This window comes from Lithobates pipiens, unplaced genomic scaffold, assembly GCF_037356315.1.
Source record: "Lithobates pipiens isolate NorthernLeopardFrog02 unplaced genomic scaffold, aLitPip1_a1.2 Scaffold_23, whole genome shotgun sequence".
In the NCBI taxonomy this organism is placed as follows: domain Eukaryota; kingdom Metazoa; phylum Chordata; class Amphibia; order Anura; family Ranidae; genus Lithobates; species Lithobates pipiens.
The window spans coordinates 262517892-262544687 of record NW_027507785.1 but is presented as its reverse complement, the minus strand read 5'-3'; the positions used below and the strand labels follow the sequence as shown (position 1 = coordinate 262544687).

Sequence of the window (26796 nt, the reverse complement as noted above, 5' to 3'; positions counted from 1 at the left end):
AAAAAAAAGAAACCTAGAATAGCTTTAAAGGTATTACAATTGGGAAAAGAGAGGGGAGGCCTAAAGGTACCGGATTTTAAGAAATACTATGAATCTATAATGTTAACACGGGTGGCGGAATGGATAAAACTAGATAATGAAAAGAGATGGGTGGCAATAGAACACAGCTCCGCAGAGACACGACTAGGAAAGGAAATTTGGATACCACCAAAACATAGATCACTAGGACCAACAACACTCGCACTCACAAAAAATGTTTTAGAATATGGGATGGAATTAACAAACAATAAATGGAAATACAATTCCCCATTAATGGCACTAAAAGAAAATAATCTATTTCCACCGGGAAAGAGCACTATGGGAGGACATTGAATTAGTAGAGAAGACACTCAATTGAGACACATAATAAAAGCAGGTAAATTAAACACTTTAGGAACATTACAGGAGTACATGGATATAAAATGGATGGCGGTACCTCCAGCTCAGACATTTTGTCTCATCATTGCTACAACCGTTGAGAAGTGGAGAAGATCTGAATGCTCTAGAGTGGATGTGCGAAGGGAAAACAATAAGGGTAAACATCTCACAGATATATAAGATGCTGGGAGGAATGGATGAGATGGAGGTACCTACCTATATAAAAAAGTGGGAAGAAGAAATAGGACCACGAGGGGAGAAACAGAATATAGAAAAAATGTTGCACTTAACACACGGGACATCTAAAAATCTCAATACAATAGAAATGAATTATAAAAGTCTTAGGTGGTATAGGACACCAGATATGATGACAAGATATCAAGAAGATCAATCCGGAGGGTGTGGACAACAAGGGAGTGCGGCACACATCTGGTGGGAATGTCCAAAAATTTGAAAGTTTTGGAGGGAAATATTAGCTCTGATAAAAAATAATAACAGGAACTCAGGTATTAGAAAACCCTTGGACATGTCTCTTCCACGGTACAGACACCCAACACAAAAGTATAAAGAGGCCCTCATAGGACATTTAATAAATGCGACAAAGAGCTTGATTCCAAAAAATTGGAGACAGTTGGAAGCCCCAAAACTGAGGGAATGGATAGAGAAAGTAGAGGATATGTATAGAATGGAGGGATGGGAAGAGGATGAGGAGAGTGATAAAAAGAAATTCTGAAAGAAATGGGAACAATGAAAATTGTTCAAATTAACAAAGAGATATAACGAGGTAGTAGGTACAATGTTTTCCTTTGTATATTATGTTTTATATTTTTTGTATGGAAAAAAATACCAAAAAAGAATAAAAAAAGAAAGAAAGAAAAGGTTCCCCTAATAAATATTCCATAACGGGTGAGCTCAGATGTAAGTAATTACTAACATGGTGTGAAGGGTTCTCACATCCTGATGGGCTGAGTACACAGTGAGGACAGGTGCCTGGTGTCTTTCTGTGTGAGAGACAGATTGAGGAGCATTCCACTGAGGTGGAAAGTGAGGTGGAAAGTGAGGGAGGGGACTGGTCCAGAGAGCAATATGCCCTTTGAGTCTCTGTGTTATTCAGGTGAACCAGTTTAGCCTACCATGGACTATGAGGTTGCATACACTGTGAACCATATGACCGTGTGGAACCTGATGGGCCCTGTGGTTGCAAGATGTCCAAAAAGTCCCATGGCAGTGTATATGGCTTAGCAACTGCCACTGTGAGGGAGTATAAGGTGGTTGCATGTTTGTGTTAAAGTGTATACAAACCCAAGAACATATATTGCAGCTTACCAGGTTGAAGATGTGGTTTGTGTATTTCATGTTTTTTATTTTTTTTATTTTATTATTATTGTTTGATAACACACTGCAGAGTACATAGGACAGCACTTTTTTTTTAGCACTTATCAAACAGATATGAAATAAAATGCTTTTTATGGTGCAGTATATTTAAAAGACTAAAAAGGAGCAAATAAGAGAAGTCCATTCTTAGGGTTTACATACACTTTACACATTTTTTTTTAAAATAGTTTACCTTCAGATTTTCTTTTTTTAAATTGTACTGTTTACCCAAACATAGCATTTGTCTCTCTGTATAAACTCTATTGCTGATAAATTCCTCTTAAAAACTGTATCATGCTTGTTTATTTACATACAGTATATGCACATTTGCATATTTATATATTTTTATGCATTTATGTACATATGCAGTATATACAGTATCTCACAAAAGTGAGTACACCCCTTACATTTTTGTAAATATTTTATTATATTTTTTCATGTGACACTGCAGAAATGACGCTTTGCTACAATGTAAAGTAGTGAGTGTACAGCTTGTATAACAGTATAAATTTGATGTCCCCTCAAAATAACTCAACACACAGCCATTAATGTCTAAAACGCTGGCAACAAAAGTAAATACATCCCTAAGTGTAAATGTCCAAATTGGACCCAAAGTGTCAATATTTTGTGTGGCCACCATTATTTTCCAGCACTGCCCTAACCCTCTTGGGCATGGAGTTCACCAGAGCTTCACAGGCTGCCACTGGAGTCCTCTTCCACTCCTCCATGATGACATCACAGAGCTGGTGGATGTTAGAGACCTTGCGCTCCTTCACCTTCCATTTGAGGATGCCCAACAGATGCTCAATAGGGTTTAGGTTTGGAGACATGCTTGGCCAGTCCATCACCTTTATCCTCAGCTTCTTTAGCAAGGCAATGGTGGTCTTGGAGGTGTTTGGGGCTGATATCATGTTGGAATACTGCCCTGCGGCCCTGTCTCTGAAGGGAGGGGATTATGCTCTGATTCAGTATGTCACAGTACATGTTGATATTCATGGTTCCTTCAATGAACTGTAGCTCCCCAGTTCCTACAGCACTCATGCAGCCCCAGACCATGACACCCTCACCACCATGCTTGACTGTAGGCAAGACACACTTGTCTTTGTACTCCTCACCTGGTTGCCGCCACATACGCTTGACATCATAGTTACACAGTAAATGAGGTTGAAAGAAAGAGTCAAGTCCATCAAGTTCAAACTATGTGTGTAATTATATTTCAGTATTACATTGTATATACTTGTATGTTGCAGTCGTTCAGGTGCTTATCTAATAGTTTCTTGAAACTATCAATGCCCCCCGCTGAGACCACCACCTGTGGAAGGGAATTCCACATCCTTGGCGCTCTTACAGTAAAGAGCCCTCTACGCAGTTTAAGGTTAAACCTCTTTCCTTCTAATTTTAATGAGTGGCCACGTGTCTTATTAAACTCCCTTTCGTGAAAAAGTTTTGTCCCTATTGTGGAGTCACCAGTACCGTATTTGTAAATTGAAATCATATCCCCTCTCAAGCATCTCTTCTCCAGAGAGAATACGTTCAGTGCTCGCAACCTTTCTTCATAACTAATATCCTCCAGACCCTTTATTTATTTTTTTATCATTAAAGTTTATTGAAAGAAAAGTTTGCATACAGATATGGAAAACAGTCCGGTTATAAACATGTAATAATGAAGGAGCAAAATGATCAGAAAACAGTGTCAGCCATATCAGTAGGTAGTAATCGAATAAAACAGAGTGGGCCAGAGACAGTGTCTAAGGCCTCAAATTAGCGATGAGGTATGCCACCTACAGAGAAGAACCTTTCCAAGTACTATATGCATGAAGAGATAGAGTAAAGAGTAAAGACTAGAAAGAGGTAGATAGGAGAAAGAAAAATAGAAGGTTTTTACCCTGCAAGGGGGTATTAGGAGTTATTAGGAAGTGCTTTACAATTTCCAGATATTATCCATCTAAGATTAGGCAAATATCAGGAAAAGTATTTATTGAGGTCAAAGTGTAACAGTACATATTCTAAGGCCTAGGGAGGAATGTGAGGAGACAAAAGCAGAGCATTCAGTAAAGCCGTGATCAAGTGATCAGTTTCTCGTAAGCTTGAGAGTATTTGTTAAAGAACCAGGGAGACAAAGTTTTGTGGTATCACTCCACATTCTCATTAGATTGGGCCAGGATGTCTGCCATCTCACAAATGTAAGAAACCTTGCATAACCAATCTTTCATTGTGGAAATACTCGTAGACTTCCAAAATAGCGGGATAAGAGATTTAGCAGCATTTATCAAGTGCCTGGAGAGGGAGTTTTTGTATTTCTTGAAAGAAAAAATATCAGATGTGTAGCAAACAGCAGGCAGCATCGAGTGTAAGTTTGGTCAACGTGATTTGATAAATAATCTCCTTCACTTTAGACTAAAATAGTACCAGCAATTCACATTGCCACCAGATGTGCAGAAAGGTGCTTTTTTCTTTATTAAATCTCCAGCAAGTTTCTGACGCTTGGGGGTACCATTTGTGTATTTTCTCTGGGGTACCATACCAGTGGGTTAAGACTTTGTATGCAGTTTCCAGCATTCGCGTACTGAGGGAGCATTTGTGGGACAGAATGCATGCCCTTTCCCATTGGCTATCCATTTGTCATTTCCAGATTATCTAACTATCTCTCCCTGAACCTGTCTGGGCCCGACATCTTCAAGTTTTGCAACCATGCGTAAGAGGTTGCAGTAGATTTTTGAACCTGTTGTCCTTGTAAGCACATGGACTCCAACTCGGTGAGGTTTCTCGTGAAGTGACCTCTACGAGCATTACTATTGACATAACTGCGTACCTGGAAGTATGACCATATGGGCATGAGGGGTGTATTTTCATCTGCCTTAAATTGGTTCAAGTCTTTTATTATCTTGTTATTGAAGCAGTGTATTGCAAGAAGGGGCAACTTGGTGACTGGGGATCTCAGTAAGTGATTCCCAATTCCTGGTGGAAAGTCTGGATTGTTCTGTAGCAGGGTGAGGGGACTTAGGCGTGAGGAGAACTTGGAATGTTTGGTAAGAAGGTGGAAGATATCCAGTGGATGAGTTTTCATAGTTTGAGGGTATCTTGTTTTTAGTATCCAACGAGAAAATTGTAGTGTAGTGAAATTGTAGTAAATCTGGTGATTTATTAATGTTACGTTTCCCAAGTCTATTTCTAATTCTGTCCTCTGTTAGCCATGAGGGTGCTTCCTGTGATGTGCCATGAGGATAAATACTGTAGTTTTGATTACTGAAGCCCCCCTGATTACCTCGTGAAGAGTGAGGAGATGAATAAATTCAATAGCTTCGCTATCTCCCCATCCTTTGTAACCAGATGTCCTTCCTCATTCTTTATGGGGCCAATATGGTCTGTCCTCCCTTTTTTACTGTTTATATACTTCAAGAATTTCTTGGGATTTTTTTTTGCTCTCCTCCGCTACAGTAGGTGCCGCCGATATTGAGTTCGCCACCCCCAAGAGATGCCGCGCATCCATAGGAATGTATTGGGGTCGCGAGCGTGAGTAGCGACATAGTTAGGCGCTGGCTCCTGTGATGGGGCTCACGGGTGTCAATCTCGGCGCTAATAGCGGCGGGATTGACACAATATCAGCGGCACCCACTGTATGTGTCTTTCATGTTCTATCTTAGCCGCCCTAATTACACCCATACATTTCTTGTTGCATACTTTGTAAAGTCTAAATCATGGGTCTTCAAACTATGGCCCTCCAGTTGTTCAGGAACTACAATTTCCATCATGCCTAGTTATGTCTGTGAATGTCAGAGTTTTACAATGCCTCGTGGGATGTGTAGTTTCGCAACAGCTGGAGGGCCTTAGTTTGAGGATCCCTGGTCTAAATACTAATGATGATCCCTCAGCCTTGTATTTTTTGAAGGCCTTCTCCTTTGCTTTTTTATGCATTTTTACATTGGAGTTAAGCCATCCAGGACTTTTGTTCGCTCTTTTAAATGTATTTCCCTATGGGATGCAATGGCTAACGCCCTTATTTAATATGCTCTTAAAGTAAACCCATCTCTCCTCCGTGTTGTTTGTTCTTAACATTTTATCCCAATTTATATCTTCTAGCAAGGTTCGTAGTTTAGGAAAGTTGGCTCTTTAAAAATTCAGTGTCTTTATATTCCCCTTATGTTTCCTATTTGTGTGATTTATACTGAAGCCAATTGACCTGTGATTGCTGAGTCCTAAATTGCCCCATATTTCCACATCCGTGACCATCTGAACCAAATAAGTTTATCTTGGTCTCATCAGACCACAGGACATGGTTCCAGTAATCCATGTCCTTAGTCTGCTTGTATTCAGCAAACTGTTTGCGGGCTTTCTTGTGCATCATCTTTAAAAGAGGCTTCCTTCTGGGATGACAATTTGATGTCATCCCAGAAGAAGAGACAAGGGGATGTCTGAGCACTGAAAGGTTGACCTCCCACCCCTTCAATGCTGGCAGCGCTCATATGTTTACTTCCCAAAGACAACCTCTGGATATGACACGGAGCACATGCACACAACTCCTTTGGTCGACCATGGTGAGCCCTGTTCTGAGTGGAATCTGTCCTGTTAAACCGCTCTATGGTCTTGGCCACCATGCTGCAGCTCAGTTTCAGGGTCTTGGCAATCTTCTTATAGCTTAGACCATATATGTAGAGCAACAGTTTTTTTTTTTTTTTTTCAGATCCTCAGAGAGTTCTTTGCCATGAGGTACCACATTGAACTTCCAGTGACCAGTATGAGAGAGTGAGAGCAATAACACCAAATTTAACATACCTGCTCCCCATTCACACCTGAGACCTTATAACACTAACGCGTCAAATGACACAGAGGAGGGAAAATGGCTAATTGTGCCCAATTTGAAAATTTTCACTTGGGGTATACTCACTTTTGTTGAATTATTTTGAGAGAACAGCAAATTTACACTGTTATACAAGCTGTACACTCACTACTTTACATTGTAGCAAAGTGTAATTTCTTCAGTGTTGTCACATGAAAAGATATAATAAAATATTTACAAAAATGTGAGGGGTGTACTCACTTTTGTGAGATAGTATATGTATATATACAGTAAATACTGTATAAATATACAGTATAAGGAATTTCTCCCTACACTGTTTATTTCTCTACAATTACATTTGCAGGGGGTGAAATCCATTAGAGGGATGTACCTCAGGTGTGAACATCAGCATATGCTTGGTCAGATCCATAAAGTTTTACAAAAAGAGACGTCATGCGCATGCAGCCGTTTCCGTGAGCTAGAATGCACAGAGCATGGATGGGCTCCTGGTTTGGCACCTGAGACACTGTGCATCAAAGAGATACAGAGGGTTTGGAGTGGTAGCAGCCTTCCTTATTCTCAAACTCTGTAGTTAGATGAGTGGTTCTTGCTATGTAACACCTTTGTCAATCAATATTACTGCAAATGGATAAAAATACAGTATTTTCAACATATTGCACTTTGCTTTTTTGTGAACCTCTCTCCGCACATGCCATGATCTCCCATTGTTCATCCGCATCCTTTGAAGTATCCCTTAAGGAAATCTCCCTAAAGTAAGGAGAATCCTCTCTTAAGACTCGTACACACGATTGGATTTTGCGCAGACAAAACGTCAGACTTTTGTCCGAAGGGCGTTGGCCATGAACTTGTTTTGCATACAAATGGAGCAAATTGTCGACCAACAAACACAAAGTTATTGACGTATTTCGTGGCTATTTAGCTCTTTAGCGCCAGCCTTTGGGCACCTTCTGCTAATGTGTCTGGTGAGCATTGATTCTGAACATGCATTGTTGTACTTTGGACTTTTGTCTGATGGACTTGTGTACACACGTTGGAAAATCTGACAACAGACCATTGTCCGCAGAAAAATGTATAATCCTGCTATTCAACATTTGTCCATGGAAAATCCGCCAACAATTGTCTGATGGAGCGTCTGCAACAGCACCTGTGACAAAAACTTTGTTCCTGAGTAAGCACCTTGTTGGCTGCTAGGCCTTGTGAGAGAGGGACTGTCCAACCTGAGTGTTCATCCAGCTGCGAATGGCTATTCTCTGGATGCAGTCAAAGCAAGCAAGTTCTTTAAAGTTTTTTGGACTTTGACATAAGAGTACCTGAACCTCTTTTCCAACCCTCTGATCCCAAGTTGAAAGACTGTTCAATTGTCTGAGTTTGCAAATAAAATCCATTCAAGTGGATCTATTGTCAGTCTCAAGTTACTGGACCATCTTCCATGGGACATCCCCTAGACGTGCAACAAAGGAGAACAGAAGGTAACGGTAAGCCCAAAAATAACCAGCAACTCCTTCGGAGGTTAGTGCTACATGTGGGGGCTCGTAGTCCGGGATTTTACCATTAACCCGCAAAGGAACTGTACACTTGGTAAAGCAAGGACAGAGGGGTGTGTTTGAACTGCGTCATCGGCGCTATCTTTACTCGGACTTTCACTGAGGTGCGTAAGCGTGGGAAGAGCTTGGGGCACCCTTCGCCCACCCAGTTGTGCGACAATAGCAAATTAATATTTGCTTATGTCTTCCTGATTTTCCTCCTGGCCAATCAGGAAGCGGGTCCTGAGACCCAATTGGCAAGGGAGTCTCAGTACCCACTTCCTGTTCTGCCAGGTAGAGAAGCCCGTCTCTTCCCTCAGCATACTCTCAATCTAGGGCACTGCCTGTGACCAGCAGTCAGGGAAATCGGGTGAACTGAGCTCTTAAGGTAAGGTCTCTGATCGTCGCCTCCATCCCGCCTGCAGCGGGAGGGAGGTGACACTGTCTGCAGCGGCATGAGTGAGAGGGGAAGGTTTGTTTGCCACACCCCCAAAATATTTAGCAGCAGCCGCCACTGTGCCTGAGAAAGGGGTCCTGTGTGGCCCAAAAATGTTGCACTTATTTGCAGTGACACTTTAGTTTGTTTGAATACTATCGTGAAGATCCATCATGTGCTGGTGATATATGCTTTAACAGCGATGCCAAGGGTGCAGGTCATGATCTGGTCCCGCAATGCTTCTTTGATAAAAGTCTCTTGCTCCAGCCCCCCCCCCCCCCCCACGTTGCCGCTTCTCATTGGCTCTGGTCTTTACATCAGGTAATTCCTCTAAAGCTTCTATGGAGACATAGCCTGACAAAAGTTATCAGAGGGGTTCATAAGTCTAGAGTCAGAGGCTTTCATAAACTTCAAAATGGGACAAAGCGATACTGTGACGCTTGATGTAGGGTAAATAAAAATAGCTATCATTGCTTTGCACTCCAGTAAATAGTTTCACTGGAGTCCTCCTTTAAGCAAGCATAAGAGATATGATAAATACAATAAGGAAGGTCTGGGGCAGGTATATATATATATATATATATAGGACACGTTTACATTTAAGAAGATTTCTGTGGGGGAGTTCCCAACGGCAGGATAGCTCTGATAGTTACAATCCAATTTTGCAGACTCAAGCTGAAAAATCATGAGTGGGTCTCATAAAACTGTCAGTAGGTTTTTTCCATTGCAAGCTGGTTCAGTAAATTAAAACAAAACAAGCGACATACTGTTTGTGCTAAATCTGCCATATGCCCAAGGGTTACTGTAGAATTTGTAGAATGCCTGCTCTATTATCGACTGGGACATTTCAACGGCATTGTACATTACTTCTTGTGTGGCTTTTTCAGTCATTTAGAACAAAATGTAATAAAATGTGTGAAAAAGCAGCACATACATGGTAACCAATCAGATTGCATAGTTTTACTTTGATTACAACAAATTAAATGGAATGCTGGCCAATGGATTAATGCCGTTTGCATCTTGTCAATTCCTCTTAAATTACAGTTTGAAATTTGGCACCAAATTATCATCTATGAAGAAATGAGGATGCTATGATTGGCTGCTGAGGCACTCTGGCTGAGTCAAAGCCTTAGAGAGGAGTGGGGGGCTACCAGGTGCTCCTCATGACATCCAAAAATAGGTTTGGTGAGAAAAGGCTCATGAACACGAGTATACAATTTGCTTTGTTCAGATCTGTAATTTATATAAATCTGAACGCAGCAGTACTGTATGCTTTGGGCTCATGCAAAGTGGTCCATTTTGGATTGCAGAGTATAGCTGCATAAACCAAAACAAGAAAGATCTGTCTCTAAGGTCTTGTTTAAGGAATGTGGTTTACACTGTACATACCCTAACATGTCAAAAGTATTGGGACATCTGCCTTTACACGCACATGAATTTTAAAGCGGGAGTCCGCCGGGAGTCCGCCGTTTTTTTTTTTTTTTTAAAAGCCAGCAGCTACAAATACTGCAGCTGCTGACTTTTAAAATAGTGACACTTACCCGCCCAGCGCGCCCGCGATGTCGGCACCCGAAGCCGATCTCTCAATCGTCTCTCGGGTGCTGCCGCCACCATCTTGGGTATGGGAATCAGGAAGTGGAGCCTTTCAGCTTCATTTCCCGGTTCCCTACTGCGCATGCGTGAGTCGCGCTGCGCAATAAGGATGGTCCCCGCTGTCTCTGGGATCCGTGTGTTTCCCAGCAGGCAGCGGGGGACTTTCGGAAAGGGGCGTAGATTCTGCGGAAAGGGGCGTACCTTCTGCAGAATCTATGCCGGAAGTGGGTGCAGATACCTGTACTGTACAGGTACCTGCACCCCCCTCCCCCCTGAAAGGTGCCAATTGTGGCGCCGGGGGGGGGGGGGGATTCCAATGAGCGGAAGGTCCGCTTTAATGGCATCCCAGTCTTAATCCATAGGATTTAATATCGAGTTAGCCCACCCTTTGCTGTTCAACTCTTCTGGGAAGGCTGTCCACGAGGTTTAGGAGTGTTTCTATGGGAATGTTTAACCATTCTTCCAGGAACACATTTGTGAGGTCAGGCACTGTTGTGGATGAGAAGGCCTGGCTCGCTGTCTCCACTCAAATTCATCCTAAAGGTGGTCTGTCGTGTTGAGGTCAGGACTCTGTGCAGTCCAGTTAAGTTTCTCCACCCCAAACTCGCTCATCCATGTCTTTATGGACCTTGCTTTGTGCATCATGGTATGCGTAATATGGCTTATGTAATTGCCCTTTTTCATGTGTCATCCTAGTAGTCATGGTTGCGGCAAGGTACACCTGGCTAGAGAAGTAAAGCTGTGGCACAACAGTCACTACAGTAATGAGAGAAAGCTGCAGCCTCCTACACCTTATAATTCATATCACTGTGAGAAAAATATAAGCGTGTTACCCAATAATACAGTGCAAATAATGTGAATACAAAGAGTTCAAACACAATAAGTGTCCATATAAAAACTGAAAATAAATTAAATGATCATATAATAGTCCAACATGTGCTCAGAACCAATGCAAAATGCTAAAAAGCAGTGTTCACTCGATGCTTCTCCTTCATATAAAATAAAAGCCTCTTACCAGAACGGTTGGATCTCAAATTATAGAGATCCGATGCGCTCTTGCAACAGCCAACACAAATAATCCTCTCCTCAAAATCTTCCACACACTGCTCCTCTCCAATGGGACCGAGCTGGGTAAATTAGCCACTTCCCGACCAGCCGCCACAGTTTTACTGCGGCAGAATAGCATGTGTGGGCGATATGACGTAGCTGTACGATCTGATTTGTTTCAGAACCGATCAGTCTCCAGGCCCAGCCACACGTGAGTTGCACCAACACTACACTGACACAGTACACCAACACTACACTGACACAGTACACATAGGCACACATTTCCCCCCCCAATCGCCCCCCCCCCCAGTTAACGCCTTCACTCCCTGACACTGTGTCACCCAGTTCAGTGTTCATATTTTTCTTTGATCACTGTACTGGTGTCATTTGTGACACTAATCAGTGTTAGGGCAGATAGTGGTAGGCCCAGGTAGCTTTAGGGTACCCCTGTAAATCCCCCTAATAAAGATTTAGCCCCTTAATCACCCCCTGTCACCAGTGATCACCGTATTAGTGTCACGGGTGACGCTGGTTAGTTAGTTTTTTTTTTAATTGTATTTTTATTAAAGTGTAGGAAATAACATAACGGTACAAATCGTACAGTATTTTAGGAACATCAATTAAGAAGTCATATAATTGAGAAATGGTACAACACAGATCATAAACAGAAATAATAAGAAAATAAAAAATAATACAACGAAATAAGAAAAAGATAAAAATAAAAAGAGGTAAATAAGCATCAGGCACATATACAACTGTAAAGGGTGATCATCTAGCAAAAATCGCTACTTTAAAACGAAAGACTGTCTCCATAGCCAAGGGAGTGAAAAAAAAGGAGAGGGGAGGGGGGCAGAGGAGAGGAGGGTCATTGAGAGACCTTAGTTGAATTTCGAAGGGATCAGGGTAGGGAGCCTTTATTCCAATAGTAAGAGACAGCTATAGAATATCTAGGGTACTATCAATGAGAGGAGCTATATATTGAGTGATCCCAGGGATTAGTTAGTTATTTTTTTATAGTGTCAAGGCACCCATTGTTACCTAATAAAAGGTTTAACCCCCTGACCAATGGGTTATATCAGTTTTAGTGTCAGTTAGAGTCTGCGTCGCCCCAGGCAGCGTCAGATTAGGGCCAATAGCGCTAACACCCATGCACGCACCATACACCTCCATTAGTAGTATAGTGTCTGAACAGATCAATATATTTGATCTGAGCAGAACTATATTAGCGTCCCCAATAGTTTAGAGTTCCCAAAAATGCAATTAGCAGGATCAGCCCAGATACTTGCTAGCACCTGCGTTTAGCCCCTCCACCCAGCCCAGCCCATCCAAGTGCAGTATCAATCGAACACTGTCACTTACAAAACACTAAACACATAACTGCAGCATTCTCAGAGTCAGGCCTGATCCCTGCAAATGCTAACAGTTTTTTTTGGTAGCGTTTGAAGCAGTTGCTGACTGTCAGGTGCTCTTTCCAGACAACTTCCCAACCCACATGCAGTGAGCCGGCTGCATGGGAGGCATTTTCTGTATGTCCTCTTTGGTACCCTTACCCAACGATCACCAGGGCTGGACTGGGACAAACATTTGGCCCTGGACTTCATCCAGACCAGCCCACTTTTATTTTGCAAATGCACTAAAACAGTATATAAACTATACACAATTGCGCAAAAAAAAAAAAGTAGAAGCATTCCACTGTAAGTAAAAAAAACACAGGTCACCGCACTATGGGTGAGCAGAGACTTGGGCATCTGTGTTGTCACTGGAAGAAAAAAAATTGCCCCTGCATCCATCATATGTGACGTACACCAGTAAATTTAAGGAGGTGGGGTGGTAGAAAGCTGGCAGGGGGATGAAGGTGACAGGGGGTGGTAGGAAAGTGACGGGGGTGGAGTTGACAGGGAGCGGGTGGTAGGAAGCTGACAGGGGGATGAAGATGACAGGGGATGGGAGGAAGCTGACAGGGGATGAAGATGACAGGGGGTGGAAGGAAGCTGATGGAGGATGAAGACGAAAGAAAAAATCTGTGGAGAATAGCTATTAGGACATCTTTAAAGGTAGCCTGTTGGGGTTGAAATATGGGATTTACCACCCTGGCTTGCTTTTAGTAACTCTGTTGTCAGTCACCCACCATATAATTTGGCCAGAACATCTCCTATCAAAAGTAAAGGTTGTGTGCTTAATTTTCCAGAGCCTTGTGCTTTCTTCTTTCTCTCCTTTTTAAATGCTGCAGCCTTTTTCGGACTCTTCAGCAATCAACTTAAAAACTGGAAAGATAAGTATTCCACACACCGTATGGGACAGTCCAGACAGCCAGGGAGGAACCGCGCAGGCTTCTCTCTGATCTGTCATGGGTGAGACTGGAGACTGGAGGAGGGGCTGACCTCATGTTGAGGTTGGCAGAGCGCCGTGCCTGCGCTCAGCAACTCATTGGCTGGCATGGCACCTGTCCTGGGCACACAATGCAAGCGAGGCCGCAGTGGTTGGCGGGTGGCGGCAACTCACTACCAATCCGAAAGTGCACACAGACAGTGCTGACAGACCGTGGGGCTTGCACACTGAGCACATTATGCATAGGTGCACACAGAGTGACTCTCTGGGCCATCAGAATCAGTCAGAACTATTCCAGCAGAGCTGCGTCAGCCGCCCAGCCTGGCAAACTGATCAATCCAGACTGGCCTGCACCCTCCCTGCTAGACTAGGCAGCAATGCACCCTAAGCGACAGGCTGTAACTGGAACCGGCCCACTGAACCATCAGCCCGTGGCCAGTACATGCCTGACGATCACCCCAAAGAAGATGTTGTGTCTGCAGAAAGCACGGATATAGGCATGACATATACTTTTATTATCCCTCCTGCCCTGACCAACCTGGTCTTTGCATTGGTGATTGTTTAAAACGCTACCACACACTAGGGTACAGCATTTCACAGTCCTAGGGCACACTTACACAGGTCTCGAAAGACAAGATGACCATCACATTTTGAGAGACCCTAAAATGGAACGTTTATAGATCACAGTTTAAGAGTTGCAAAAAAAAAACCACACACAAAAAAATAAAAAAGCCAAAAATATTTTTTTCCCTTCTCTCGCTATTATTCTCTCTCTTATGTTCGCTCTCTGTTGTCCACTCTATTGTTCACTCTCTATTGTCCTATATCTGTTGTTCTCTCTCTATTGTTACTGTATTTTACAACTGTAATGTTTTATTTTTACTATGTTTTATTGTATTTGCATTGCAGTTATGGTATGTCTTACTGCTATACTGTAATGTTATTTTGTTTTATTGATAACCATCATTTGCTTAGCAGGTACGCCATTCAGCTACAGCACCAGTTTACTTATTCTGACAGTAACAGAGTTTGCTCCTACGATATGTAAAGCTATGACTTCAGCGCTGTAGGAGGTGATTTCACCACCACAGTTAAAAAAAAAGAGCATATATACTGAAGCATGGGGGCAGGAGTGGAGGAGCAATTTTCTCCTAACTTTAGGGGCGGATTGTCCCCATGCTTCAGCATATATTTTTTAGGCACAGATTGCATTAAAAAGTTGTTTTATTGGATTAATTTTTTATCATTACCATTGTTTGCTTTTCAGGTACGCTATTCAGTTGCAACAATGATTTATTTATCTTGACAGCAACAGCATTTGCTCTCACAATACGAAAATCAGTGACTCCAGCGCTGTAGAAGGTGATTTCACCACCCCAGTTAAAAAAAAAATGGTGCATGTGCCCATCATTAGAAGTGGGTGGATGAAGGGTGGTATTCTAATGGTGGGCATACCCCTCGATCAATCTCTTTTTTTCATTCAGCCCACAGGCTGCATGAAAAAAATAACATTACAATACATGCCCAACAACGTACTGGTATGTTGCTGGACTTTGAGTGGTTATACCAGAATGATGTCTGCAGGTTTAGGTATCTTCTTGGTATCATTCATTTCAGCCAGCAGTTGGCTTTCATGTAAAAGTGATCCTAGCGGCTAAATAGCCTCTAGACTGCTTTCACAAGCAGTGGGAGGAAAAAAAACCCCAGCATCTTCCATGGTTTTCTTGGGCACGTCTGTCCCAACAGGGAATCTGAGAATGCAGACAGTGGTCCCGCCGGCTGACCATAGTGCTGATCGGAGACCAGAATGGCTACAATAAACAGGGCCATTGGAAAATTGGGAAAGCATTTTATCACACTAATCTTGGTGTAATCAGATGCTTTGAGAGCAGAGGAGAGATCTAGGGTCTAAAAGACCCCAATTTTTTCAAAAGAGAGTATCTGTCACTACCTATTGCTATCATGTATTTACATCCCCTAATTACAATAAAAATGAAAAAAAAAGTGAGAGGAACAGTTTAAAAATAAAATACAAAAGCAAAATAAATAATAATAAACAAAAACACCCCTGTCCCCCCCGTGCTCATGCGCAAAGGCGAGCACGTCAGTCTGGTCTCATATGTAAACAGCAATTGCACCATGCATGTGAGGTATCACCACGAAATTCAGTTCAATTTTAGCAGTTGACCTCCTCTGTAAATCTAAAGTGGTAACCTGTAAATGATTTTAAAGGCTTTTACAAATGTATATAGTTTGTCGCCGCTGCACGTTTGTGTGCAATTTTAAAGCATGTCGTATTTGGTATCCATGTACTCAGCATAAGATCATCTTTTTTATTTCATCAAACATTTGGGCATTACAGTGTGTTTTAGTGCATTAAAATTAAAAAAAGTATTTTTTTTTTCCAAAACAAATGTGTTCAAAAAATCGCTGCTCAAATATTGTGGTAAAAAAATTGCAACACCCACCATTTTAATCTGTAGGGCCTTTGCTTTAAAAATAATATATTATGTTTAGGGGTTCAAAGTAATTTTCTAGTAAAAAAAAAAAAGTGCCAGAAAGGGCTTTGTCTTCAAGTGGTTAGAAGAGTGGGTGATGTGTGACTTAAGCTTCTAATGTTCTGAATTAAATGCCCCCCCCAATGACCCCCTTTTGGAAACTAGACACCCCAAGCTATATGCTGATAGGCATTTTGAGTCCATGGAAAATTTTATATTTTGCCACAAGTTTCGGTAAAATGACAAACTTGTTTTTTCTTTTTTTTTGTCACTAAAAATACACCTGAAATACATTCTGCTGCTTCTCCTGAGTACGGGGATACCACATGTGTGAGACTCTTTGGGAGCCCAGCCGTGTACAGGACACAGAAAACCAATCACTGCCTTCAGGCTTTCTAAAGGTCGTAAAATGGTGATTTCACTTCCTCACTATCCATCACAGTTTCGGAGGCCATGAAATGTCAAGATAGCACAAAACCCCCCCAAATGACCCAATTTAGGAAAGAAGATATGTGCACAGAGGCATGTTTTGTCCATGGAATATTTTAGAAGTTTTGGGAAAATTAAACATTTTTTTTAATATTTCTTTTTACACAAAGTTTTCACTAAATTATATATTGTTTAAACATGGCATGGTTATATGTGGAATTACATCCCAAAATACATTCTGCTGCTTCTCCTGTGTATGGGGATACCACATGTGTGAAACTTTTTGGGAGCCTAACAGTGTACCGGACCCCAAAAACCAAAGCACTGCCTTCAGGCTTTCTAAAGCCGTAAAATTGTGATTTTACTCCTCATTACCTATCACAGTTACTGAAATGTCCAGATAGCAGAACCCCCCCCTCCCAAATTTTCCCATTTTGGAAAGTAGACACCCTAAGGTATTTGCTAAGAGGCATGGTGAGTATTTTGCAGCTCTCATTTGTTTTTGAAAATGAAGAAAGAAAATACATTTTCAAAACCTTGTGACAAAAAGCGAGATCTGAAAAATACTCAACATACCTCTCAGCAAATAGCTTGGGGTGTCTACTTTCCGAAATGGGGTCATTTGGGGTGGAGGGGTTGTGCTATCCTGCTAGACATTGTGACATCTAAGCATTCCTTAGACGTGACCAGGTATCAGCCTGTTGGCAAGATCCACGGCTGTGTTACTACTGTGATATTCACCGTTTTATTCAATGTGAGTGCTACATATTTTTAATAAATATATGTATGAAGCGCTACACTATGAAGCCTCTTCCTTCCATTATCCTATGTATCTGAGACAACCTGAAGACAGATGGTCCATATCCACGAGAGATCCTTAATTTAAACAGCCCAGTCCCATTGGAGAGGAGCAATGTGTGGAGGATTTTGAGGAGAGGATTATTTGTGTTGGCTGTCATTTGCCTGAGCGCATCAGATATCTATAATTTGAGATCCAACTGCTCTGATAAGCGGCTTTGATTTTATATGTGTTTAAATTCTTTGTAGTCACATTATTTGCAATGTATTATTGGGTAGCGCACCTTTTATTTTTCTCACCTATATTATCATCTAAAGTATTCAGGCTTAAGCAGCAGCACCTTCATTATAATTTTTTTGGGATAAGCGCAAATATATTATATATTTTTATACAATTCATATCACTGATCAGAGAAATGATCAGAGAAATGAGCTTCCCCTGTGCTCAGTTTCCAATTATACAGATTATTCTGCAAGACAGAATTACGAATAATGACTTCACTATATTACCTTGTTACCATATGTCAGTCATCATTAAATAGCATAACTTGTGTAGAGATAGTCTAATGCACAATACAATATGATTTTCTTTAGAAATCTTTCTTATGGACAGCTCAAGATCTTTACATATATGGTTTCATACATGTAATGGTGGTATTGTCTAATGTGCTGAGCCTCGGGCCTGCCTACACTAGTGAATTGAAGCAACAGGCAGTCAAAACACGTTAATGTGTTAATGCAATGCATGGTGATGCATCAAAAACAGTGTGATGTGTTGCTCTACTATCTATTTTGAGTGGTGCTCAAACCACCTGCACAACATGCTTGGGTTGTTGTTTGTTGTGGTGCACTGTATTTAAAAAAAAAAGCAGAATGTCCAGTTTTAGTGCATTGCAAAGCGTTAGACTACCATTTAAAATTAATAGCATGCTCAACATAATGCATGCTAAATGTGCAGCAGCTACTGCAATACTCTGGTGTTAGTGGACCCATATTATTTAAATAGAGTTATTAATTCTTAACTGCAGTAACCCATATCAGCCAATGTCAAATCTTTTACATGTCCCTCCAGGCGAGAGCAGGCTCCGCACTCCACAATGACATCTCAGGTGCTGCCTCGGCTCGTCTTCACCGAAGCAATCAATTGTACCAGCAATAGAAATGCCACATAGTGAGATGCAAAATAATATTCTTACTTTCATAAAATAGCCAGCAGGAACAGATTCTATTCTGACATGTTTCATGCTGGGCACGGCACTTTTGCAAATAAAAATTGATATTGGACTGGTCTGACTTCAGCAAAGTGAATTGTAATTGAAAAGTGATTGGCACAAACTGTCGATTACATGTGATCAGCTGTGAATACCCGAAAACCACAGCAGTTTATGCTAGCCTGGTCCTTGCAGCCCCACTTCTCCATTTTTTTCTTTTATACTTACTTGCTCTGTGCAAGAGTTTTTAACAGAGCAGCCCCGATCCTCCTCTTCTGGGGACTCCGCCAGCACTCTCCGCTCCTCCTCTTCAGTGTCTGCCCCATAGCAAGCACTCATTATGAGGACAGACATGCGGGCTCACTTCTGATCTGGCTCTGTGTATCCACAGACACACACAGTGCAGCTCGACTCTGCCCCCCGCTCTCTGCTTACTGACTTCGACTGACCGCAGCAGGATCCTATGGTTCCAGCTGCTGTCTCGAAAGGCTATGATAGAGAGAGGAGTAAGAGAGAGCAGCACTTCCGCTCTCCGCCAGGTAAGTATTTTGGTGGGCTGAGGGGAAGCGGCAAATGTTTTTTACCCTAATGCAGACCTTCTGCAAGGCCTGTTGGCTCATGCTTTTCATGTAGAGACCACAGGGGTTCAGTGTCTGTGAAAAGGACAGATATTCTACCTGCACCTATTACTGTTAGCTGAGTATTGAAATCATGCACTGGAAGCTTCTTGTTTGCAGAAATATGGCTTTACTTTCATTGAGAATATTAGATCATGTCTTACAGCATGAAGCAGGAATGGGATATAAATAAGTACACACAGAGGATAGACAGTACTTCCTCCCATTACATCATATCATAGATACACACGATGATATTGCAGCGCCACCTGCTGCATAGATAGGTATAATGCATACAGTATTGCCAGTTTATTAGCAACCATGCTGTTGTTCTTTCGAACCATTACAGCCCTTGAAATGACTGATCAGAGCAAGAACATTTAGAATCTAAATCGCCAATGTCCCACACATAACAAACCACGACCCCTTAGGAAATGTATCGGCATCAGAAAGCAACCCTTGCAAGAACACAAAGAGCTTTTAAAGACATTTGGGGTCTGCTGGAAAAGATGTGCTTCCATGGAACACCGTGCTCAAGACTGTAAGGATACTAATAAGTGCATAGAACGTGACAGTGATGTTTTCTTGCATGCTCTTTATCCATTTCAATGCGCTTTATCCATTTCAAGACAGTTCTACTCTGTCCATAAATAATCCTCTCAAGGCAAAGCATTGCAGGGAGAGCACAGACCAAAAAGCACCTCATACTCCAGTTTTCTCTACATGTACAGTTGTCTGTGGAAAGGAACGCTAACAAATCCTGTACCAAAATATGCTTAGTTCGTATATACCCCAAAGGTCAACCCGATAAAGCTATACTACGGAATACTATTTTAGATGATTAGAGTACCAGATATCTTGCAAGATCTAAGCTTTTTGACCAGAGATGCCTTACCATACATCCTGGCAGGAGAGCCACTAGTCTTGCAGTAAATCCCTTCAATGGCAGCGTATTACCCACTGTTATTGAGTGCAACCAAAGGAGATCCTTACTCCCGAAGCCATCTCTCACCTCTTTCACTTGACAGTCATAGCTGACCACATACCAGCTCTTGAAAAAAATGCCAATATTCTTCTGCTTTTCGGCAGAGATATCCTAAGGGTACACAAGGCTCACCAACAAATCAATGAGCTACATGACGCACCATATGCCCAACGACTGGACTGGGTCATTATAGAGGTCTGTCTGGGTAATGTCAAGGGGGCATTCTATAATATCTTCTTTTAAGGAAAGTGTCCTGCCGAATAGTTGTATTAATTGTTTCAAGCAGTGCCTGCATCACTACCATGAAATACTTTGCAGTAAATGCATGCAACAGTTCTTCACATGAGGCGTTAACAAAGCCCTTCATTTCTGGGAATATAATGTCGACACCACAGTGTTCAATGTCACAACTAAGGATAATGAGCTGGCAGCCACTATGATAGCCAAGGCATTCTATCAGGAAAACCCCAACAGCTGGGTGGAGCCACTATCATTTTGTGCTTCAAGAAAGAAATTCCCATATAATGTTCAACATGCAGAAGGATGACTTACAATGCACATCTGTATAATGCACCCTGAACAGAAAGCCTGAGATGAAAGAACACTTTGTTGATTTTATGCAGAAAGTGTTAGCAAGAGACTATGCTGAGCCTGCACCACCTCTCAAGAAAGAGGAATGCTGGTACCTCCCATTCTTTGGTGAGTACCATTCTAACAAGCCTGATCAGATTAGGGTGGTCTTTCACTCAAGTGCTCGATATAAAGGAGTTTCCCTCAATTATGTCCTTTTCACCGGGCTTAATCTGAACAACAACCTTATAGGAGTTTAGCTCTGCTTCAGACATAAACCAGTTGCTGTTATGGCCAACATTTAATACATTTTCCACCATTTGATCGTCTGAGAAGACAACAGAAACTTCTTAAAGTTCTGATGATAGCGCCACAACAATGATCTCATCACAATTCATAGTGATTCTACATTTGAACTGGTTAATATTGAGTCTGATAAGGAAATCAGAGCTAATACTGCTACACTCAACAACTCTTTATAGTCAAAGACGAGTACTCATTGTTTTGAATGCTTTTCAAAGGGGTCTTCTGTTGTATTTCATAACTTATCTACATTGTTTATCAGTTTGCAACCAATAATGAGGACGACAAATAGTGTTGTGGATGGCACATATGTAAAGAGCCTCCCACCATTGAAGAAATTTCACAAGCCGAAAAGGTCATCATTCGATGTGTTCAGCATGAAGTGTACTCGTAAAAGATTGATAACGTATCAAAGGAACTTACCCTTTCTAAGGACAGCCTGCTCTACAAATTGAACCCAGTGATTGATCACGGCAGGTTACTTTGAGTTGGAGGTCACATGGGGAAATCCATTTTGTTCTGTTCAGTTATTATGTCAGATCAACATCATATCACTGCACTTTTAGTTGGACATTACATGAACAAGTTCAGCACCAAGGATGACACTTTATGGAAGGAACAGCAAGATCTGTAGGTGTTTGGAGGAAGAAAAGACGCATATCTTGCATCCTTCACAAATGTGTAAAGTATTAAAAATTGGGAGGCTTTTAACAACAGCAAATGGCAGAGAGCCCAGTGGACAGAATATGCATAGAACCCCACTTCACTGATGTTCATAGACAACAGTGGAAACAGGTTCAGCATCTTTTCAATGTCTTCCATAATCACTGGAAGTAGAAGTACCTTTTCAATCTCCAATCTCGAGGCACATAACATACTAGCAAACCCAACCTACAAGTGGGCAAAATAGCCCTCTTGAAAGAAAAGGATATCCACCGCAACTGTTTGCCTATGTGTCTCATTACAAAGATTGTGTCAAGTAATGAAGGAAAGGTTTGGAAAGTAGAGGTCAAGGTACTGGTATTTCTTTTGCCAGAGAAAACTATTTTTGTTTTAAACCAACAATTTGATTCAAAGGAAGATAAGAAGGTCTGGGGCATGCTGCTGCCTTTCCCTCTGAAGAACTTGATTCAAAGGGAGGTAAGCAGGACTGGTACATTTTGCTGCCTTTCCCATGAAGATACACTTAAAAACTGGCTTCTGTAACATTACTGATGTTACAAGATTTACAGTATGTTAGTGGTCACTGTCTGCTAATTCCACTGAAATTGTAAGTTACAACTATTTTGCCACAACTTAATCAGTTATAGAGATCACACTGTCTAATTATACCACTACTCCACCTACTGCCAAGAAAGTGTCCCGAATTTTTTTTTTACAATGTTGGCAACTATGTACATGCACCTTAAAAACGAGAGGATACAGATAATATAATTTACATTTACAAAACAAAAATGCAGTTGACATGCCCGATTCATATTTTCCAATTGCAGGGTTACTGCAAGCTTGAACAGGACCACTTTTCACATTGATAGGTGTATTTGTTGTTATCAAATTGTATTCCCTCCCTTTTACAGCAGAAAATCACAAGGCCAATTCTAGTTTGTAAGGGCTCAGGGCTGATGCCTATCTCTCTATCCAGGTAGATGAAAGATAGAAGACTGTAAATTAACTGTTAATTAACTGTAAAGGGTTTAGTTTCTTTCATTAATTCTTTAATTCTCAAAGTACCATCATTATATTTAAGTGCAGTGTCTTTTATCAGTACTGAGCCCAGAGAGAATACAAGTAAATAACATTGAATAAGCCTCAAAGGTGAGAATGCAGAGCTTGAGAGTGGAACTTCCGATTTTTACATATGCTCATTAGGGACAAGCTATCTTTAAGGCTATAATGGAAAAAAGATGAAAAAAGATTATACATACAGTGTACAGCACTGTGGTCCAGCCCTCCATGGTTATACACTGGAAGACGGTCAGCACAGCAAATAGGATGTTATCGAACTGAGTAATTCCATCATTAGGTCCAATCCATTCCTTGCATTCATATCCATCTGGGCATCGAGGGACACCACACGGGTGAGGAGGGTCCATTGCATCCCATCCTACAAAGATATTATGGTCTATGAAGAAGGAGATTCTAGTGTATTTATGGCTATTTCAAGTCCCTAATAGCATTTTGGTAATAATATTAATAATTTTCTAAGCACTTTATTTTTCTTTGCTCATACTGAGGCATACAGATGTATACATTGATTCAACCTATCCATAGAAAATTGATCCATCTAGGAAAAACAAAGTACCAGATTTGTATATGTTGTAGTTACTATGGGCTTGATTTAATAAAACTGGAGAATGCAAAATCTGGTGCAGCTCTGCATAGAAACAAATCAGATTCCATTTTTTTTTGTCAAAGCTTAATTGACAAGCTAAAGTTTGAAGCTGATTGACTACAATGTATAGCTGCACCAGATTTTTCACTTTTGGATTTTAGTAAATCAACCCCCGTGGGACTAGACACAGGAATCAATTTGGTGTGGCTGGTCAACTTAAAGTATAGCCAAAAAGTTTTTTTAAAATTTGGATAGCATAGGGAAAGGTAAATCTGCTGGAGAGATCTAACCACCATCAGGACCTGGTTCAGCTGCTGGTGGCACTGTGGTTCTCAGGGCTGATAGCTGCAGTTCCAGTGTCCGCCAGCAGGTGTCTTTCAGAAGCCAGCAGGTTTCAGTGATCAGCTCCACCTGATTTCAGCTGCTAGGTGGCTATAGAAGGTCGCTCTCACTACCACATGGCGCCTTAGTGTTTTGACTGCTCCTAATTTGTACCCCATTTATTGTGATGCTGCCTAACCCCTTGCCTTTTCCCTGTATCTTACTTCCTTGTTCTCATACCAGTTTTGTTTTGCCCCTTCCCATCTGCTCCCTGCTCTCCCCTGCCCTGTGTTTATCTTATCTGTACATGTTTATATATACAGTCCTCAAATTTTCCACTCGCCTACTCGCATTTTGCAAGTGGAAAATGAGGGCTGGCGAGGAGGAGACGAGCACCCCTGGCAGGCGGGGTCCAGCCAGGGGAAGAGAGGAGAGGAAGCCCTTGTACACACAGTCAGACATTCCGACCACAAAATCCGTCTGATTTTTTTCCGACGGATTTTATCCGAAACTGGTGTTGCATACACACGGTCGGACAAAGTTGTCGGAAAATCCGATAATTCGGAACGTGATGACGTTCGTTCGTTACGACGGGGCGGATGTTCAGGCTAGTAGCCAATAGCTTTGGTCTCATACTTTGATCTGAGCATGCGTGGCACTTTGTCCGATTGGAATTCTCTACAAACGATCAGACTTTCTCCGATCGGATCATGCTGTCGGAAAATTTTATATCCAGCTCTCAAACTTTGTTGGTCGGACATTCCAACGGAAAAAGTCCAATGGAGCCCACACATGGTCGGATTATCCGACAACACAGTCCAATCGGACATTTTCCGTCGGAATATCCGATCATGTGTACAAGGGCGAAGAGTTGAGCTGACTGATCATCAGAGTGCAGGGATTGCCTGCTGTAACAGCTTTCCTTTGAATTGCTGGGTTCCCGTCACACAGTCCCACCTCTTCACCCTGCACCTCTCACGTCACACAGTCCCACCTCCTTGCCTGGCACATTTGATAGACAGAACACCAGTTCAATGCAGGCAGGACTGTGTGACGTGAGAGGTGCAGGGCGAGGAGGCGGGACTGTGTGACATGAGTGGCACAGGGTGAGGACATGGGAAAGTGTGATGTAAGCAGCATCGGGAACCCAGCAATTCAAATGAAAGCTGTTACAGTGGGCAATCCCTGCTCTCTAATGATGGGCCAGCTCGACTCTTCCTCTTCACAGATGAGACTACTGACAGGCAAAGACGATGCTGTATTGATAAATTAAAGCAGAAGTAGGTTGCTTCTACCCAATCAGATCAGAAGATTTTTTAGAACTACCTGGATGGGGAAAGGCAGTAGGACAGCTGCAGTAGCAATCATGAGAAAAGATGGTCCTCAACTCCTTGCTTGCTCTTTAAAATCTTCAAAATGTATTGATTCGCCATAAAAGACACAGCCAGCAAATGTAAACGCGTTTCAGCCTTGCGGGCCTGTATTGATGGGCACAAGTGAGACTACTGACATGCACAGGTGAGGCTGTATTGATAGGCACAGGTGAGACTATTGACAGGCACAGGTGAGACTGTATTGATGGACACAGGTGAGTCTCTTGACAGGCACAGGTGAGGCTTTATTGATGGGCACAGGTGAGATTACTGACAGGCACAGGTGAGGCTGTACTGATGGGCACAGGTAACAGGTAAAGTTGTTGGGTGAGTGGCAGCGAGTGGAAGGATTGACAGAGAGGTGTAGCAGACACTGAGTGGTTTGAAAGGTGGATGAGCCTAGAAGCAGTATTCATGATGGACTGAATAAGGGCTAGCCTATGTAAAGGTAAGCCAATGAGAATGCTGTCAGCGTGAGGGGAAAAAAAAGGCGATCACCAGCTTCTGTCAGAGGGACATCAGCTCCTCACACGGTGAGCCATGGCTGCCTCATCTGTGCCCACCAGTGCCACCTGCCAGTGCCACCTATCAATACCCAACAGTGCACCTACCAGTGCCCACCTTGCCACCTACCAGTACCCACAGTGACATCTACCTTTGCCCACCAGTGGCACCTATCAATGCCTACCAGTGCTGCCAATCAATGCCCATCAGTGTCTCATCATCAGTGCCACTAATCAGTGCTGCCCATCAGCATCACCTACTGGTGCATATCAATGCCACCTATCAGTGCTGCTTATTAGTGCCACCTATCATTACCTTTCAGTGCCACCTATCAGTGTCTTTCATTGCCGCCCATCAATGCCAACTATCAATGTCCATCGGTAACAATCATCAGTGCCACCTCTCAGTGCCCATTAGTGTCGCTTTATCAGTGCCCATCAGTGCAGATCAGTGAAGGAGAAAAATTACCTGTTTTCAAAATGTTATAAAAAAACTATGAATTTTTTTTTTCAAAATCTTTGGTCTTTTTTAGTTTTTTTTTTTGCAAAAATGAAAAAAAAAAAACAGCAGTGATTAAATACCACCAAAAGAAAGCTCTATTTATGTGAAAACAATTCTAAAAATTGTATTTGGGTACAGTGTTGTATGACCGTGCAATTGTCATTCAAAGAGAGACAGCGCTGAAAGCTGGAAATTGGTCTGGGCAGGAGAGGGGTTTAGGTGCCCAGTAGGCAAGTAGTTAAGGTTATCGTCTCAATAACTACATTACAGACAGAGATTTCTTCTCATATGATGTGGTAGGGAGCTTACCTGATTGGTTCCTGTAACAGGCTTTGTGTAGCTTGCCACTGTAAAACTCAAGTCCAATAATTGCAAACATGAGAATGGCAAAAAAAAGCAGCAATCCAATCTGTAGCAGAGGCACCATCGCTTTCATGATGGATTTCAAGACAATCTGTAAACCTGTAGGAGAAATACATGACACAGTGCTGACAGCATAATACAGATTAAAGATACAAGTGCAATATCAATGGTCAGAAGCGGTATCCGAAATTTCCCCGGTGCTCACTGAGCTTCACAGAGCACCATAGCAATTCAGCACTCACAATGCCTGACTTCAAACAGTATTAAACCCAAAAGGAAACGTTTATTATATCGCAGCTTTCCAATTATGAGATGTAATGGCTGCATTCATTTTCTTTTTAGGCTTTCTTTCTTCTTTTTTTTTTTTCATCTAGCGATCCAGCCAGTAAGTCTGTTTGTCAAAGAACAAGCACCCTTCCAGGTATATTGGTTTACAGGGAGGAGACAAACCATTCTACACTGGCAGGGGTACTTA

At 41.9% G+C, this 26796-nt stretch overlaps 1 protein-coding gene across 6 annotated transcripts in view; it reads right to left on the bottom strand.

Annotated features, from left to right (window-relative positions):
• CACNA1E (calcium voltage-gated channel subunit alpha1 E) overlaps window positions 1-26796 on the bottom strand; it is a 330584-nt gene that overhangs the window by 185442 nt on the left and 118346 nt on the right. For all 6 annotated transcript variants that reach the window (XM_077453108.1, XM_077453107.1, XM_077453111.1 and 3 more), the window contains exons 4-5: window positions 26268-26420; window positions 22853-23031 (exon numbers count right to left, since the gene is read on the bottom strand). In XM_077453108.1, the coding sequence (XP_077309234.1) occupies window positions 22853-23031; window positions 26268-26420 (332 nt within the window). The remainder of the gene's footprint in view (window positions 1-22852; window positions 23032-26267; window positions 26421-26796) is intronic.